At 40.9% G+C, this 19,868-nt stretch overlaps 1 protein-coding gene across 1 annotated transcript; it reads left to right on the forward strand.

Moving 5' to 3' along the window:
* Nucleotides 1-3,464: 3,464 nt before the first annotated feature.
* Nucleotides 3,465-19,301, forward strand: LOC142532330 (uncharacterized). Its single transcript, XM_075638646.1, has 5 exons — nt 3,465-3,773; nt 3,952-4,336; nt 18,482-18,573; nt 18,676-18,909; nt 19,101-19,301. Exons 1-5 carry the CDS (start codon nt 3,465-3,467, stop codon nt 19,299-19,301), a joined length of 1,221 nt encoding a protein of 406 aa, XP_075494761.1.
* The last annotated feature ends 567 nt before the right edge of the window (nt 19,302-19,868 follow it).

The raw sequence follows: 19,868 nt of genomic DNA on the forward strand, positions 1-19,868 counted from the left end.
TTACTCCCGCTAGTACTAACCTCAAGTTTATCCAACCTCTCATGTAAGGGCTCTAATTCATTTCTCATCATGCTACTAAAATGCCCAAACAACATCTCCATTTGAACCTTAGACAACCCCGGGTTCAAACTGTCTCCTACCTCCCTCTCCATTTAATTTCAAATTTGTACCTGCAAGAAAACGTTAGTAGAAAACAAAATGATCCTCACCCAATTGCTCACGGTCACTCCAAAGAAATTCACTCGTCTCTCCTCTCTTATTATTTTTTTTTTGCTCACAACAAATACTCACCGTTCACTCCAAAGAAAATACACTCGTACTCAAGTATTTTTCACTCAAATTCGATAGTATCCTCGAAGGTGTGCTCAAGCTTTGTATTTGTATATCAAACAATCAAGTTCAACTTGTGAACAATTGTGATCGACTCACTTGGACTGTGTAGACAAGAAATTTGAAGGTGAATGATAATAATAAATTTTTTTTTTACGGTGTGAGACAAGTGTATATGACTCACAACAGAGAATAGAAAAAATTACCAAAATGAAATAATAAGGAATTTTCGGATTTTTGGTACTCTTTTTTTTTTCTAAGAATTCCGAAATTTCAAAGAAAAAAATAAGGCACAGAATTTCGTGTATCACAGATTCCCGAACGATGAAGAATAATAGAACAAATCAGATCCGAAAGTGGAACGAAAGAAAATTTAGATCTGATAATAGAACGAAGGGTAAACTTACTTGAATTTAATGAGCCAAAGCTCTGATACCAAATGATATGAAACTTTGTACGAACGAATAGCAAACACGATTAAAATCGAATCGCGCCCTCAATTCAATAACGAACAAAGAATCGTTGTTGTCCCGATCTTTTGAATCAAGTTTGAATGTGTGATATTCACCTCTAAATTATAAAAACTTAGCAAGAAATATTCACGGATTAAACAATTGAGAAACAGACGAACCTTCAAGGAACTTGCCCCTGACAATCCGTATGATATCAATCGACAAACGCCACAAGAACGAATCTTGATAAGTTTGATTTTTGAATGAACACAAAGCAAAAGCTTTGAAAAGCTTGAGAGAAAAATTCTAAACTTTGATAAAATATCAATCATAACCTGAATTGTGTTTAATTTTCGTGCAACATGTTTTTATAAAACCAAAAGATATAAAAAATCTAGTCTCCAAAATAATTAAAACTCTAGAAAGCAAAATATTCTCTCACAGCCGTCTCAGACATGGACCCCGTGTAGACCTCCGTGTACGGGTCCGTGTACTCTCGGGAAAATCATCTTCAGCTGGAAACAAGGGGCACGGACCCCGTGTCCACCTCCGTGTATGGGTCCGTGTACTCACGGCCTTCGCAAATGTCATAGGACACGGACCCCGTGTACTGATCCGTGCTCGGGTCCGTGTAGACACTGGAATTCTTCATCCTCGGCTGTAAAGGGCACGGACCCCGTGTACAGGTCCGTGTACACGTCCGTGGAGTCTCGGACCGTCTCCAACAATGTTTGAATGATATTCCTTTGGCCTCCCGACGTACTCCCATGCATCACGACCCCTTCATGCTTGTTCATGACTCCCTGTAGTGCCTCCTTGAACTTCTTTAGGCGTCCCCTCGTGACTGGTCCCTCCGGCAACTGCAAAGGATCCCATGCCTTCCTTAGAGCTTGACCACCCGTGTTCGTATCATCACCCATCCCAAAATTGCCCCAACTCAAACACGCTTAACTTTGGAGTTCTTATGTGATAAGCTACCGAAAATAAGATGCACCTTCTTGATATGATTACTACATATCAAATCTTTTAAGTCATCTTCAACTGTAAAGTCCATTACATTGAACAGTCTCGGAATCCCTCTCATTCCAATGTGGGATCTGTTCATTCATGTTCCCTTCCACCTAGAAGCCTGCAGGAGCCGCTCATTCTCCGTGCAACCTCATGGCACCGGCGATCACCCGTCCTCTTCGTCCCCGAGCCTCACATGCCCACAAGCTTCCGCTTGGTTTGTCCTCGAATCACACCGTACTAAGAGAGGTCGGCTCTGATACCAACTGTAATGCCCCAGATTCGACGACTGTCCTCACTGTACCAAGACAAGTCTTTCCAGCGTTCTTATGTACTCACTCACACGCACCCTGGGAAAATTTCCAGGAGGTCACCCATCCCAAAATTGCCCCAAGTCAAGCACGCTTAACTTTTGAGTTCTTATGTGATGAGCTACCGAAAAGAAGACGCACCTTCTTGATATGAGTAGTACAGATCAAATCTTTTAAGCCCTACTGTCCATTACATTGAACAGTCTCGAAATTCCTCTCATTCCGGTGTGGGATCGGTTCATTCATGTTCCCTCCACCTAGAAGCCTGGCAGGAGCAGCTCATTGTACGTGCAATCTCATGGCACCGGCGATCACCCCCCACCCTCTTCGACCCCGGGCCTCACATGATATATATGTATATAAGCCATGTATATTGATGTATATATCCTTCCATTGTTATATTATTGATATATGTATTGTTAATTTTTCATTGATCCAAGAATACCATTGGATTCATTGATAAGGAGCTAGTATTCCATTGTTGCCTACCATGTATTTGTTAAATTGCATCAATGAAATTTCCCATAATCAAAGCCAGGAAATTATTGTTAATTTGGCATGTGATTGGCCAATTTCATGATTATAAGTACCTCTAACATTTTTGATATATATTTATATCAAAGAGATACTCTCCACTGGTCACAGGTCACAGGATTATCATTTCCTTTCTTTTAATTCATGCCATGAAATACCATCTATATTGCTTTGTTATCTATTGTTCATTGAAGATGGTATTATTCATTGTTCATTGCCATTGCCATTGCCATGTTTCAAGCCTAGCCATGTATATGTACTTGTTATGTTTAGCTTCTTACTTACTGAGTTTTATCTCATTCAAGTTAACGTCATGTGATGCAGGTGAGAAGAAAGCTTGAAAGGGGTTGTTCAAGATAGGAGAAGTCATAAGGCATGAGGAAGGGAAACTTTTGGCATGTAAAATTTTATTTGATGGGTTGAATATTGGATAGTTATATTTCTTTAAGTATGCATCTTTTTGGGAAAGAATTGTATATTTTGTTAATGATATTGAATGATGGGTTAATGTTTAATTTTGAAAAATGGTTATGGGAGGATTTAGTCAAGTTTTTATTCTTATGCATGTTAATTGGTTATGTTTCCTTTTCAAATATTAAGGCTTCCGCGTTTGTGATTTCTTTAAACGTAAGTGTCATGGGAGTGGGTTGTTTCAATTGGTATCAGAGCAAAATTTCTTCGGACCATATATGACTTCTTCTACCTAGGACAATCCGGTACGTTTTCGATCCTGCATCTATTGATTTTAACATTGAGAATTGATTCTATTTCATTGCCATTGATGTATCCTTTCTTCCTATCTATGTTAAAGTGAGCATTTGTGTAGGATATGCCTCCCAAAAGAAAGGGTATTGAAGGGGATGATAGGACCCCTCCTACTGATAAGACTGCCAAGGTTGTTATCGAATTCAGTAAGTTATTGCAAGAACAAGCGAAGGTTCATAGTGAACAGATTCAAGGTCGAGGTCATGGAAGAGGCCAAGGCACAACTGAAAGTTCTGATGATGGTGCATATGATCGTTTCAGACGTATGAACCCTCTTGATTTTATTGGTGGGCTTGATCCATTAGTGGATCTTGAATGGATCAAATCGTTGGAGGCCATATTCGATTACTTGAAGTTCACCGACCAAGACAAGGTAAGTTGTGATGTGTTTATGTTGGTCAAAGCGGCTCGTATCTGGTGGGAAGCCACCAAGGTTACAGTTAATGTTCGAGAATTAAAGTGTGATAAATTCAAGGAAATTATTCTTCACCAAATATTTTTCAAGAGAGGTCAATGCCAAGAAGGTGAAGGAATTTCTTGAATTGAAGCAGGATGCTATGTCTGTTGGTGAGTATATTTTGAAGTTCGAAGAAGGATGTGTTTTTATTCCTTTTATTGCTGAAAAAGACAAAGATAAGGGAGAACACTTCCTTCGTGGTTTGAAGTTAGAGATTCGAAGAGATGTTCATATCTCAAAGATGATCACCTACCAAGACATTGTTGAGAGAGCCTTACTTGCCGAGCATGGTGAACAAGAGATTGAGAAAGAACGGCAGTTGAGGAGGCAAGCTTTTCAAGCTATATGGCAAGGGAAAAGTACTATTGTGCGAGGTGGACACAAATTAAAAGGCAAAATGGAGCAACGCAATAAGCCTTCTTTACCTTATTTAGATACGGAGCGACCGGTGTGTCCTAAGTTTGGCAAGCCAAACAAAGGTGAATTTTTGGTTGGTAGTGGTCGATGTTTTAGATGCAAGGAAATGAGGCACACATCACATAATTTTCCTCTTTCTTCGAATCAAGGAAATGTTAGGGAAGAATTTTTGCAATGACCAAAGAAAGTGCTAATCCCGATTCTTCGATGATATCAGGTAATATTCTAATATCTGGCAAGGAAGCACTTACATTAATTGATACTGGTGCGACACACTCTTTTATGTCTGAAGTGTTCATGCATTCTTTATTTGTTGAACCTACTGTTATGCCATTACACTTCAGTATTGTGTTGCCCTCTGGAGATGAAATTTGTCCTACTAGTATCCTTAAGGTTTGTCCTGTTCAAATGAGTACGAGACTATTTTTTGCTGATCTTATTGTTATTCCGATGGTAGCATTTGATGTTATATTGGGTATGGATTGGTTATCTGCTTATCATGCGGTGATTGACTGTGTGGGCAAGACATTGAAGTTTTTAGCCGATGAGCATGAGAATGATGTATTTGTTTATAATGGCCCGAAAATTTGCGGAAAAATTAAAATTTTCTTTTTAAAATAATTAAAATACCTCATTCACAAAATAAATTGATAAATCAAGTTAAATGTTCAAAATAGCAGCGGAAGAAATTATTACTTGCCAAAATAACAAGTTAAAGTATTCAACAACTGAAAAAATGTTTGAGCATAAAAAAATGGCAAGTGCTGTAAATGAGGTCCTCGGGTTCCAGTACTGCCGACCCAAGCTAGCTCACTGGTCCCCGCCCTCGGCCACGACATAATCAGTACCTACAAAAATCAAGTCTAGTGAGCCTAAAGACTCAACATGCATATATCGTAAATAACGGGTAAATAATATAGTAAAATTTGCATGGGATAAAATATCATGTCATGAGGCATAATGTGAAAATAACTTGTCATGAGCAATTATAATACGTGCATAACTGAACTGAAAATCATAGTGAAAATGTTTGCTCCTTGGAGCCCTGTACTGAAATAGCATGTAAAAATTTTCTGTTGAGATTATGGTCTACGCAAGTGGCCCCTGCACTGAACTGAACTGAATTGACCGGTAACTGGCGATCGGATAATACAATGCTCCCATGACCGGTAACTGGCGACCGGGTAAAGTAATGAACGTCTGATCAGATTAATGCCACAGTATACTGGGTGGTACATAACTGAACCGACCTGTAACTGGCAACCGGATAATATAATGCTCCCATGATAGTGAAATGGCCACAAGAAATATCGCATAAATCTCAAAAATGAATATTTTATATTTATATGCACGTAATATAATTAAATGGCATATTGAAATATCCTGTATTATTTTACCACATAGATTGGATCGTTTCCAGGCTCGCTGCAACCTAAATTTAACATGAAAAATATGCAAATGATTTTCTTGACCAAACTTTATAATTGAATCCAAAAACGAGATAATTACGCCCAACGACTCCGTATTTAATCATGACTCCGTGCCAACCCGAACCAACACCGAACCATCATTTAGTCATGATTAAAATACACATAAAATGATTAAATAATGCTCCTAAAATGATGCAAGTCAAAATTTTGGTGAATGGAGGCCAAAACATGAAACGCTCTTTCGAGAGTCAATTTGACACATCGCACCGTAATTTCTCGTACGACCTCAAAAATGATCCGAATCACAAACGGCCAAAAACATGACCTTCCTAACTCGATCAGGCACTGTCCAGTTCAATACCATAGGCTAAAAGCCAACCAAGAACTCAAACGAGCCTCCGAACCAAAGCACCAAGTTGCTGCCAGAAAATTCCGGCAACTTCACTTGCGCTTGCATTGCTTCGTTTGCGAGACAATTGGTCCTTGGGGCTTGAACCACCGACCAGAGTCTCTTCCCAACATCCTAAGGGGTGACTCGAACCATAATTAAGGGCGCTAGGCCAACCACAATCCAATCCAACACCTAGGACAACACCAAGCTTCAACCGAGAACACAAAAATCTGTACGGTGATATTTCTGAAATTTCGTTTTGTTGCTGTCATGCATCATAACAATGGCCATATGGTTGGCCATGGCTTGATCTAGACATCATGGGGTATGGTATGAACCGTGGCTAAGGGCTAAAGAGCCAACCAAGATCCACACCAACACCCAAAACCGAGAGGACACATGCAAAATTTAAAAGGGTCGAAGGGGCTGTTCTTGTTGTTTGATTTGAAAACCGATTTCACCATTGACCAAGCCTCAAAAGGGAGACTTGGTCACGTCTTAGACATGATAGGGAAGTGTTCTAACCATGGCTATAGGCCCTTAGGGCATGCCAAGATCAGATCCATTTCCCTTTGACATCAAACAAGAAAATCGAATGCAATTGGGACATGTTTGGGGAGTTGCTGTAATTTCGATTTCCAGCAAGCATGGGGGCTGAAATAATGGACCAATGTGGTCCTAATCCATCCTAGAACATGTCTAGATTTAGCCTTGGGAGTCTGGAATCGAACCATCCACCTGTACTCACAAAAACAAGCAAACCGTGAAGCATGAAAGAAGAACAAAATTCTGCACTACATTTTCGAAAATGGTTCATTAATATTTCGGTTTTTGCCTTAAAAAAATCATGAGTATGATGTTTCAAAATATTAATATGGCTTGATTGAAGAGCAAAGAAGAACATATACATGCCTGATTTTGTTTTGAAAAGAAACGAACGAAACGCAACGACGCGGCGCGGAGGAGATGGAGCGTTTTCTTTTCTTGCTTGCTACTCGATTATTTTTCTTTAAGAGCTCTCGGTTTTTCCTCACTAAACCCACGAAAATGCTCTAAAAATTCTCTCAATATTGTGGTGATGGGGGAGGGGAAATGGTTAGAAGAGTGTGGGAGATCCAATAATAAAGGGATACAAAGGGTATGACCAAGTCTCCCTCTTTTTGAATTTTGAATTGCTTGATATCAAATGATTTTTGGAGGGGATAATGGTGATGTGTGGCCGATTCCTACATACTAAACAAGGCTAGGATAAGGTTGATTATTAATTAAATGATGCTAGAAAAAAAATTGAAGGGATTATCCTACTAATATAAAACAAGGAAAGGTTCAAAGGTTGAGTTGGCAAGGAATTGATTACTCATCTAAGGGTGGCCGAAAATTCAACAATTAATGGAGAGGAAATATTGTCTAGTTGATAAATTTTAAAACCTTAAGAGCCTTACCTATCCCTTAAATAATTTAGTGAATTAACACCTCAAGTTACTTAAATAATTCCTTAAACCTCTTTTTTAACTTAAATCAACTTATTAGCTAGCTAAAATAAACTCTGGGAATGATTTCTTAATCTTAAATTCTATCTCAAAACTCCTACTCCAGTCTGGCTTCACTGAATTAACTGAAAAGATAAAAAATTAAACTACTGCATAAAATAATTAACTTTTAAGAAAAGCATTTAAATACTCATTCAATAAAATCATTTTAATTTAAAATACTAGAATTATGCATGGCTTATACGTAGTCTAATTTACGGGTTCTACAACCCTTCCCCCTTAAAAGAAATTTCGTCCTCGAAATTAAAACTCACCGAATAACTCGGGGTACCGACTCCTCATCTCTGACTCCGACTCCCACGTAGCTTCCTCCTCTGAATGGTTGAGCCATTTGACTTTGACTCGCTTAACCAGCTTGTTCCGAAGCTTATTCTCCTGTCTGTCTAAGATCTGCACTGGTCTCTCCTCATAAGATAGGTTCGGAGTAAGCTGCAATGGCTCAAAGTTCAAGACATGCTGAAAGATTCGCCATATACTTCCTCAGCATAGAGACGTGAAACACATTGTGTACTCCGGCCAGATTCGGCGGAAGAGCCACACGATAAGCTAGAGTCCCAACTCTGTCGAGGATCTCAAATGTTCCAATGAATCTCGGACTGAGCTTCCCTTTCTTTCCGAACCGCATGACACCCTTCATAGGTGCTACCTTCACAAAGACATGGTCGCCAATGGTGAACTCTAGATCTCTCATCCTCTGATCAGCATAGCTCTTCTGTCGACTTTGAGCAGTCCTCATCCTATCACGGATCTTGACTACTACATCGGCAGCCTGCTGAATGATCTCCGGACCCAACTCTGCTCTCTCTCCTACTTCATCCCAATGAACAGGAGATCTACACTTGCGGCCATACAGTGCTTCATATGGTGCCATACCTATAGACGACTGGAAGTTGTTGTTGTAGGTGAACTATACTAATGGAAAGTTCGACTCCCAACTCCCAGAGAAATCCATCACACAAGCACGGAGAAGATCCTCCAAAATATGAATAACTCGCTCTGACTGCCCATCTGTCTACGGATGGAAAGTTGTGCTAAACAGCAACTTTGTACCCATAGTCGAATGCAAACTCTTCAAAAATGAGGAAGTGAATCTGGGATCTCTGTCAGATACGATAGAAACTGGGATACCATGAAGTCGGACTATCTCTCGGATATACAACTCCGCATACTGAATCATGATGAAAGTCATCTTAATAGGCAAGAAGTGCGCTGATTTGGTAAGACGATCTACAATCACCCAAATAGCATTTGACCCTCTGACTGACTTCGGCAATCCGGTCACGAAGTCCATGGTAACATTCTCCGACTTCCACTCGGGAATGGGAAGAGGCTTGAGCAAACCTGCTGGTCTCTGATGCTCCGCCTTCACTAACTGGCAAGTCAGACACTCGGATACAAATCGTCTGATGTCTTTCTTCATCCTAGGCCACCAATACAATGACTGGAGATCTCGGTACATCTTCGTACTCCCTGGATGAATAGAGTACGGCGACATGTGGGCCTCTGATAGAATATCTGTTCTAATAGAACCACTGCTAGTAACCCACATCCTGTCTCGGTATCTCACAATACCATCACTAACTGAATACAAGACACTACCCTTGGCCTCATCTCTCTTCTTCCACTATGCCAATTGCTCATCTGCTGGCTGACCACTGCGAATACGGTCAAGAAGAGAGGACTGAATAGTCAAGGTAGATAGCCGGGGAACTCTACCTTGAGGATATGGCTCTAGATCAAACCTCTGCATCTCATCTGAAGAAGTCTCTGAATCGTCAAATGAGCCATCACTGCGACTTTTCTGCTCAATGCATCCGCAACTACATTAGCTTTACCCGAGTGGTAGCTAATGTCACAGTCATAATCCTTCACAAGCTCCAACCAACGCCTCTGACGCATGTTCAGCTCCTTCTGCGTAAAGAAATACTTGAGGCTCTTGTGGTCGGTAAAGATCTGGCACTTCTCCCCATACAAATAATGCCTCCAAATCTTCAAGGCAAAGACCACGGCGGCCAACTCTAGATCATGGGTAGGGTAGTTCTTCTCATGAGTTTTCAACTGTCTAGAAGCATACGCTATCACCTTCCCATGATGCATCAATACTGCGCCCAAACCGAGCTTCGAAGCATCGGTATACAGAACAAACTCACCGGGCCCTGACGGCATGGCCAAAACTGGTGCCGAGATAAGAGCTTGCTTCAAAGTATCGAAGCTCTTCTGACACTCCTCACTCCACACAAATTTAGCATTCTTCTTGGTCAATGATGTGAGTGGAACAGCAATAGAGGGGAGTCCCTCAATGAACTTCCGATAATATCCTGCTAGCCCAAGAAAACTGCGGATCTCTGATGCATTCTGCGGCACAACCCAATCTCTGACTGCGGCAACTTTCACTGGGTCTACCTCAATACCACTGCTAGAAACAATGTGGCCTAAGAACGCCACCTTCTCTAACAAGAATTCGCACTTACTGAACTTTGCGAATAACTTGTGCTTCTGCAAGGTCTGCAGCACTATGATCAGATGTCTGCTGTGATCCTCCTGATTCTTGGAGTAGACGAGAATGTCGTCTATGAATACTATCACAAATTGGTCAGGATACGGCTGAAATACGCGATTCATGAGATCCATGAAGATCGCTGGCGCATTCGTCAGACCGAACGGCATCACAAGGAACTCATAGTGGCCATAACGAGTCCTGAAATCAGTCTTGGAAACATCAGCATCTCTCACCCTCAACTAGTGATAACCGGAACGCAGATCTATCTTGGAGAATATCAAAGCTCCCTGCAACTGGTCAAATAAGTCCTCAATCCTCGGAAGTGGTGTAATGCCCGGAAATTTAATCCTAGTAATCTGTAATTATTGATTTATAATTTGATATGATTATGAAAGGATTAACCGAGACACGATTGGAAGTAACGTGTGAAAATGTATGTGCGAGGACAGTACCATCGGCGCATATGCGCGACATGAGGACGCGCACATCCGCGAATTGGAAAGAAGGTCTCGCGCATATGCGCGACAGGAAGGCGCGCATATGCGCGAGCTGTGTGAAGGTTCGATCACAACTCCAGAGAGTCTCGCGTATATGCACGGAAGGTGTCGCGCATATGCGCGAGCTGCCGAGAAGATATGTGCGAAGACCAGAAGGTCTCGCGCATATGCGCCGATTTAGGTCGCGCATATGCGCGAGACGTGTTGCATGTAGGATGAGCCATTTGCTTTACATGCGTGAATGTGTATATATATATATATACAAAACGTACGAAAATCATTCAGAATCGAGAAAAAGTTTCTGTGAAGTTATAGAAAATCCTTACGCCTTTTGTGCAAAATCCGTGCGTCTGATTTTGAATCCGACTTCGGTACCGAGTTCCTAGCAACGTAGGCTACAACTGGACGTAAGTTTTACTACGTTTTGACTTGTTTTTAAATTATGATGTTGTTGGAATTGAATACACGTCATATATGATGTTCTTGACATGTTAGACATCATAGAATCGAAGTCAATTAAGAAACGGACTGATTATGGAATTATTATGATTTTCTGAAGTTAATTGACTGAGATATGATATCAGATTGTATTGGTGTCGATTATTAGTTGAGAGAATTATTATCTGGTGATGTTATATTGACCGGGATATCGGGATTGTGCGGTTATACCGTTGATTTTGAATTATTGATCAGATTGGAGTTGGTTTGAGCGGTATATTAATATGATATTATTGATATTGCCATTGCCAGATCGAGGGATTGACAGAGTTTGAATTCCAGACCGAAACTACGAACGAAAGGTATAAGTCAATGTGGTATCGGGAGATCGACTTTAGTCGGTTTAGACTTGAGTTTCCCTAAATCACATACTTTACTTTATTGCATCGATATTTGCATTGATTTGATTGATGTACTTGTTTTCTTGATTTATAGATAACAGGTATTAGACGAGTAATCTTGTGACAGAAGTGTCTGATAGTGGCGGGATCGCCACGGGCACATTGAACGATGTCACAAGATAGTGTATTGGCGATAGTGCCAAAGTCTGTCACCGGATGATTGGCTATCGATGTGGATAGAATATGGGTTTCTTCTATTACTGTTGATCGATGTGGTATCGGTGTGGATAGAATTGGAGCTTCTTCTATTACTGGTGATCGATATTATATCGGTGTGGATAGAATTAGAGTTCCTTCTATTACTAGGTGATCGATACCATATCGGTGTGGATAGAATCAGACCTTTTTCTATTTCTGGTGATCGATACCTTATCGACGTGGATAGAACTGGAGTCTTTTCTATTACTGTTGGTCGATATAGGAATGCCAACTTCTGGAAACCGGGATCCCTAGACTAGGATTGAGTCTAGTCTAAATTGTGTAGCTACGAGTATTGTCGACAGTTTGATATTATTTATGTTTCAGATTTTGATACATATTGCTGTTACCTGTTACATGCTTTATACTTGTTTATATGATTGCCTGTTTCGTTTATTTATACTGGGATTATATTCTCACCGGAATTATCCGGCTGTTGTCTTGTTTGTATGTGTACATGACAACAGGTGGGACAGGATCAGGGTCCAGGAGATGAGGAGAGATCGTGATAGAGTGGAGACTTCGGACTTTGACTTATATAGGGTTTTGGCACTTGATAATTAGATGTTGAACCTTAGTTTTACTGATTTGTAGACGGTACAGGACTTGTTCTTTATTTTATACTCAGTTGTGTATTAGTTTGAGTTCACTACATTCCGCATTAAAAAGAAAAAAAAATTTAGACCTTGTTTATTATAATTGATTAATTAGTCCCAATGATGATTAAGAACATGATTAGCGTCCGGGTCCCCACAAGTGGGTACTTGTTCTTCACTGTAACCCTGTTCAACTCCCGGTACTCAATACAAAGTCTCATAGAGCCATCTTCTTCTTCACAAATAAGACTGGCGCGCCCCATGGTGAAAATCTCGGGCGAATGAACTCCTTATCCAGAAGTTCCTGAATCTGCTTCTTAAGCTCTGCTATCTCTGTCGGTGCTAGTCGGTACGGTGCTTTTGAGATCGAAACCGTACCTGGCATAAGCTCGATAGAAAACTCCACCTCTCTCTCGGGTGGCATACCAGAGACGTCTTCCGTAAAAACGTCTAGAAAATCCCTGACAACTGGGACATCTGAAGCTGACTGATTGGGTGCCTCGGGGACAGATATAAAAGTTACTAAAAACTCCCGACACCCTCTATGCATGAGCTTCCTAGCCTTGAAATAAGGAATAATGCGCGGTAAGGGAAAGTACATGTTCGGCTGGAATAAGAACTGCGTCATTCCAGGCGGTCGGACTAGAACAGATCTCCGCTGGAAGTCAATCAAAACTCTGTTCCGCAATAGCCAGTCCATCCCTAGGATGATGTCAAACTCTGGCATCGGCAACACGATCAGATCCGCATAAACAATGTTGCCATGGAGCTCAAGATCTATGTCTCGGATCACATTGGTAGCTGCCATCTCCTCACCAGAAGGCAATACTACTGAATAGGCTACATCTAGCCCAACGGTCTTGACCTTGAGGAAAGTAGCAAAGACATCCGAAATAAATGAGTGAGTGGCCCCTGAATCTATCAAGGCCTTCGTAGCGGAACCAGATATAAATATTCTCCCTGAAAGGTTGGAATACTAAGCGGAACCCAATAATCACAAGTACTAACTTATAGACATGCAAAGGTCAAAGTTCTTCTAACTTAAATTTCCCGAAAATAATACTAAGTAGAGCATGCAATCCTATCGCAATTCTAAGTTCAAGATCTCAATCCCGATTCCCAAAACATTAAATCCCAAATGTAAACTTAAAGCTTTAAATGTACCTGTCATGAGTATCGTATCTGGGTTCGTGTCCGTAGCATGGAGAGCAAACACTCTGCCTTGGGTAGGCAGATTCCTCTGAGGGCATTGCAGCAACATATGGTCTGGACTGCCACACTTGTAACACTTCCCTGAGCCAAACATATATGCTCCAGGATGGCGGCGTGAGCACCTAGGGCAAACTGGGTGCTCTAAAGTCCTCGGGGCTGGGCGTCCCCGCTGCTGCTGCTGCTGACCTCTGTTTCTTGGCGGTCCGTGAAAAGGTCTCTTGTTCTGCTGCTGATGCTGCTGAGGAGGAGGGCGGTGCGGTACCTAGGACTGGGCGCTTGCCCTGGCGGTCTCTCTCGATATCACGCTGATCCTGCTCTGTGGCTAGAGCTTTGGATACAGCGACCTCATAATTAGTAGGGTCAGACACCCTAACATCACGGCGCAAGATCGGCCGTAGACCCACCAAGAAATGCATCAACTTGGCTTTAGCATCATTCGCGATCAGGGGTACAAAATGACAACCCCTCTCAAACATACGGATGAACTCCGTAACCGTCATATCTCCCTGCCTCAGGCTCATGAACTCAGTGGTAAACCTGGTGCACACGTCCTCAGTGAAATATTTGGAGTAGAATACCTCCGTGAAGCGCGCCCAAATTAGTGTAGCCAAGTTCAGGGCTACTGATGCTCCTTCCCACCATAAGCGGGCATCTCCTCCGAATAAATAGGTGGCACATCGGACTCTGTCTGCATCTCCAAGCTCCATAAACTCGAAGATAACCTCGAGGGACTTGATCCAGCCCTCGGCAACCATGGGGTCTGTCGTCCCTAAAAACTCCTTAGGACCCATCTTCATAAATCTCTCGTAGACAGCCTCGGGCCCTGTCGGCCTGGTCGCCACAGCATGGTTCCCCACAAACTGTGCGAAGAACTGAATCATCCCAGTTAGCATCTGGGCACTCATGTCAGGTGGAGGGGGTGGTGGAGGCAAGTAAGTCTCTCTCCTGCCTCTGCTCCTCCCTGTCCTCATGGCGAGGCTTCTCATCTCTAGTGCGCTCTAGGATGCGTCTAGGGGCATACTGTTCCATACATAACCTATACGTAACCAACATGCATAATTCCATAATATATTTAAATTCAAATACTGAACAATAAAATAAATCTGGACGTAAAATAATTCATGAAAACATGCTGTCAAATAATTCATGCTTGAAATAAAATGCGTAAATGTAAAACTTACAGACCGAAGACGTGATTTCATGAGCTTCTCGTGGTCACTAGTAGTACAACCCTTTACAGAACCATTGCTCTGATACCAGCTATAATGGCCCGAAAATTTGTGTTTGAAAATTTGCGGAAAAATTAAAATTTTATTTTTAAAATAATTAAAATGCCTCATTCACAAAATAAATTGATAAATCAAGTTAAATGTTCAAAATAGCAGGAGAAGAAATTATTATTTGCCAAAATAACAAGTTAAAGTATTCAACAACGGATAAAATGTTTGAGCATAAAAAAATGGCAAGTGCAGTAAATGAGGTCCTCGGGTTTCACTACTGCCAACCCAAGCTAGCTCACTGGTCCCCGCCCTCGGCCCCGACATCATCAGTACCTACAACAATCAAGTCTAGTGAGCCTAAAGACTCAGCATGCATATATCGTAAATAACGGGTAAATAATATAGTAAAATTTGCATTGGATAAAATATCATGTCATGAGGCATAATGTGAAAAAAACTTGTCATGAGCAATTATAATACGTGCATAACTGAACTGAAAATCATAGTGAAAATGTTTGCTCCTTGGAGCCCTGTACTGAAATAGCATGTAAAAATTTTCTATTGAGATTATGGTCTACGCAAGTGGCCCCTGCACTGCACTGAACTGAACTGAACTTACGGTAACTGGCGATCGGATAATACAATGCTCCCATGACCGGTAACTGGCGATCGAGTAAAGTATTGAACGTCTGATCAGACTAATGCCACAGTATACTGGGTGGTACATAAGTGAACTGACCGGTAACTGGCGACCGGATAATATAATGCTCCCATGATAGTGAAATGACCACAAGCAATATCGCATAAATCTCAAAAATGAATATTTTATATTTATATGCACGTAATATAATTAAATGGCATAATGAAATATCCTGTATTATTTTACCACATGGATTGGATCGTTCCCAGGCTCGCTGTGACCTAAATTTAACATGAAAAATATGCAAATGATTTTCTTGACCAAACTTTGTAATTGAATCCAAAAACGAGACAATTACGCCCAACGACTCCGTATTTAATCATGACTCCGTGCCAACCCGAACCAACACCGAACCATCATTTAGTCATGATTAAAATACACTTAAAATGATGAAATAATGCTCCTAAAATGATGCAAGTCGAAATTTTGGTGAATGGAGGCCAAAACATGAAACGCTCTTTTGAGAGTCAATTTGGCACATCGCACCGTAATTTCTCGTACAACCTCAAAAATGATCCGAATCATGAACGGCCAAAAACATGACCTTCCTAACTCGATGAGGCACTGTCCAGTCCAAGGCCATAGGTGATATGAATCCACCTAACTCTACCTCAAAAGCTAGCTCATGAGAGGAGGATTGCGAATTCATATATATTTTGCCCAAGACAACTCTTGCTAACCGATGTGGGACACATCATTCCCGACCCCTTTAGACTTCACGTCCTCGTGCCAACTCCTTCGTTAACCCGCACTCCGTGGCACTTCCAGGAACATGCACCCACACGACTAGTCAAGAGTATGGCTCTGATATCATATGATATGAATCCACCTAACTCCACCTCAAAAGCTAGCTCATGAGAGGAGGATTGTGAATTCATATATATTTTGCCCAAGACAACTCTTGCTAACCGATGTGGGACACACCATTCCCGACCCCTTTAGACTGCACGTCCTCGTGCCAACTCCTTCGTTAACCCGCACTCCAGGGCACTTCCAGGCATTCCCGACCCCTTTAGACTGTACGTCCTTGTGCCAACTCATTCGTTATCCCGCACTCCAGGGCACTTCCAGGCATTCCCGACCCCTTTAGACTGTACGTCCTCGTGCAAACTCCTTCGTTAACCCGCACTCCAGGGCACTTCCAGGAACATGCAACCACGAACTCAAACGAGCCTCCGAACCGAAGCACCAAGTTGCTGCCAGAAAATTCCAGCAACTGCACTTGCGCTTGCATTGCTTTGTTTGCGAGACGATTGGTCATTGGGGCTTGAACCACCGACTAGAGTCTCTTCCCAACATCCTAAGGGGTGTGGCTCGAACCATGGCTAAGGGCCCTAGGCCAACCGCAATCCAATCCAACACCTAGGACAACACCAAGCTTCAACCGAGAACGCAAAAATCTGTACGGTGATGTTTCTGAAATTTCGTTTTGTTGCTGTCATGCATCATAACAATGGCCATATGGTTGGCCATGGCTTGATCTAGACATCATGGGTATGCTTTGAACCGTGGCTTAGGGCTAAAGAGCCAACCAAGATCCACACCAACACCCAAAACCGAGAGGACACATGCAGAATTTAAAAGGGTCGAAGGGGCTGTTCTTGTTGTTTGATTTAAAAACCGATTTCACCATGGACCAAGCCTCAAAAGGGCAACTTGGTCACGTCTTAGACATGATAGGGAAGTGTTCTAACCATGACTATAGGCCCTTAGGGCTGCCAAGATCAGATCCGTTTCCCTTTGACATCAAACAAGAAAATCGAATGCAATTGGTACATGTTTGGGGAGTTGCTGTCATTTCGATTTCCAGCAAGCATGGGGGCTGAACTAATGGACCAATGTGGTCCTAATCCATCCTAGAACATGTCTAGATGTAGCCTTGGGAGCCTGGAATCGAACCATCCACCTGTACTCACAAAAACAAGCAAACCGTGAAGCATGAAAGAAGAACAAAATTCTGCACTACATTTTCGAAAATGGTTCATTAATATTTCGGTTTTTGCCTTAAAAAAATCATGAGTATGATGTTTCAAAATATTAATATGGCTTGATTGAAGAGCAAAGAAGAACATATACATGCCTGGTTTTGTTTTGAAAAGAAACGAACGAAACGCAGCGGAGGAGATGGAGCGTTTTCTTTTCTTGCTTGCTACTAGATTATTTTTCTTTAAGAGCTCTCGGTTTTTCCTCACTAAACCCACGAAAATGCTCTAAAATTCTCTCAATATTGTGGTGATGGGGGAGGGGAAATGGTTAGAAGAGTGTGGGAGATCGAATAATAAAGGGATACAAAGGGTATGACCAAGTCTCCCTCTTTTTGAATTTTGAATTGCTTGATATCAAATGATTTTTGGAGGGGCATAATGGTGATGTGTGGCCGATTCCTACATACTAAACAAGGCTAGGATAAGGTTGATTATTAATTAAATAGTGCTAGAAAAAAAATTGAAGGGATTATCCTACTAATATAAAACAAGGAAAGGGTCAAAGGTTGAGTTGGCAAGGAATTGATTACTCATCTAAGGGTGGCCGAAAATTCAACAATTAATGGAGAGGAAATATTGTCTAGTTGATAAATTTTAAAACCTTAAGAGCCTTACGTATCCCTTAAATAATTTAGTGAATTAACACCTCAAGTTACTTAAATAATTTCTTAAACCTCCTTTTTAACTTAAATCAACTTATTAGCGAGCTAAAATAAACTCTGGGAATGATTTCTAAATCTTAAATTTTATCTCAAAACTCCTACTCCAGTCCGGCCTCACTGAATTAACTGAAAAGATAAAAAATTAAACTACTGCATAAAATAATTAACTTTAAAGAAAAGCATTTAAATACTCATGCAATAAAATCATTTTAATTTAAAATACTAGAATTATGACATGGACTTATACGTAGTCTAATTTACGGGTTCTACATTGTTGGTCTAGGCTCTTCGACGAGTATTCCTATTATTTCTTGTCTACAAGCAACTAAATTGTTGCAAAAAGGTTGTATTGATTTTCTTGCTTCAGTGTTGGATGTGCAAAATGAAAGTAATATGTGGTTCAAGATTTATCCTGACGTATTTGCAGATGATGTGCCTGGAATACCACCTGATCGAGAGGTGGAGTTTGTTATTGATTTAATTCCAGGTACAGTTCCAATCTCTAAGGCTCCGTACAGAATGGCTCCGACTGAGATGAAAGAATTGAAAAATCAATTACAGGAGCTATTAGATAAAGGTTTTGTCCAGCCTAGTTCATCGCCATGGGGAGCTCCGGTTTTATTCCTGAAAAAGAAAGATGGATCGTTGAGATTATGCATTGTTTATCGAGAACTCAACAAGGTAACTGTTAAAAACAAATATCATTTGCCACGTATTGATGATCTTTTTGATAAATTGCAAAGAGCCACCGTGTTTTTGAAAATCGATCTTCGATCCGGATATCATCAATTGAAGGTAAAAGCGGAGGACAGTCCATACCAAAGACTGCTTTTAGAACGAGGTATGGCCATTATGAATTTTTGGTGATGTCGTTTGGACTAACCAATGCTCCTTCAGTTTTCATGGATTTATTGAATCGTGTCTTTAAGCCGTATTTGGATAGTTTTGTCATTGTTTTTATTGATGACATCTTGATCTACTCAAAGACACGAGAACTTCATCGTGAGCATTTGAGGATTGTGTTGCAGTTGTTGAGGGATAAGCAATTGTATGCCAAGTTAAAGAAATGTGAGTTCTGGTTGGAGCATGTGGCATTTTTGGGCCATATTATTTCGAACGAAGGAATATCGGTGGATCCTTCTAAGATTGAAGCCATTAAGCAATGGTCCATTCCAAAGACAGTGTAAGGCCTGAGATTTTATCATTTTAATCCAAGATTATTTAATTTATGAATTTTGGAATTTTGAGTCATATTCCATGGTTTTACAATTCCATAGGATTGAAATTGAACTAAAAAGAGTTGGGAGGACCAAATTGCAAATAGTGAAGATTTCAGGGGCTAAAGTGCAATTAATGAAAGTTGAGTGGGACACTTGTCTTGCCATGCATGGAACCATGTATATAATGTATTTCCTTCAGATTTCAAGCAAGAGAGAAGACCGAGAGTTCATAGCTAAATTCCTCAAGCTTCATTTTGGTTTCAAAATTTGATTGTGCAGTACCCGGTTATCAGAATTTTGATCTGAACATATTTCCGTGCTCCTCTTGTCAAGGGCTACACAAGGATGTAAGCTTCATCGATTTCTAACATGATTTGAAATTCATGTATTAGAGGAATTATGATTTGATATATATTATGTGTTCTAGGAATACTAGATTTCGTAGAATCGAAGTCAGATCGAAGCACAGATTGATTTTGGAATTGTTATAATTTTATGATTATATTAATTGGAAATTGAACAGATTTGGATCAT

Source organism: Primulina tabacum, chromosome 18, assembly GCF_025594145.1.
Source record: "Primulina tabacum isolate GXHZ01 chromosome 18, ASM2559414v2, whole genome shotgun sequence".
In the NCBI taxonomy this organism is placed as follows: domain Eukaryota; kingdom Viridiplantae; phylum Streptophyta; class Magnoliopsida; order Lamiales; family Gesneriaceae; genus Primulina; species Primulina tabacum.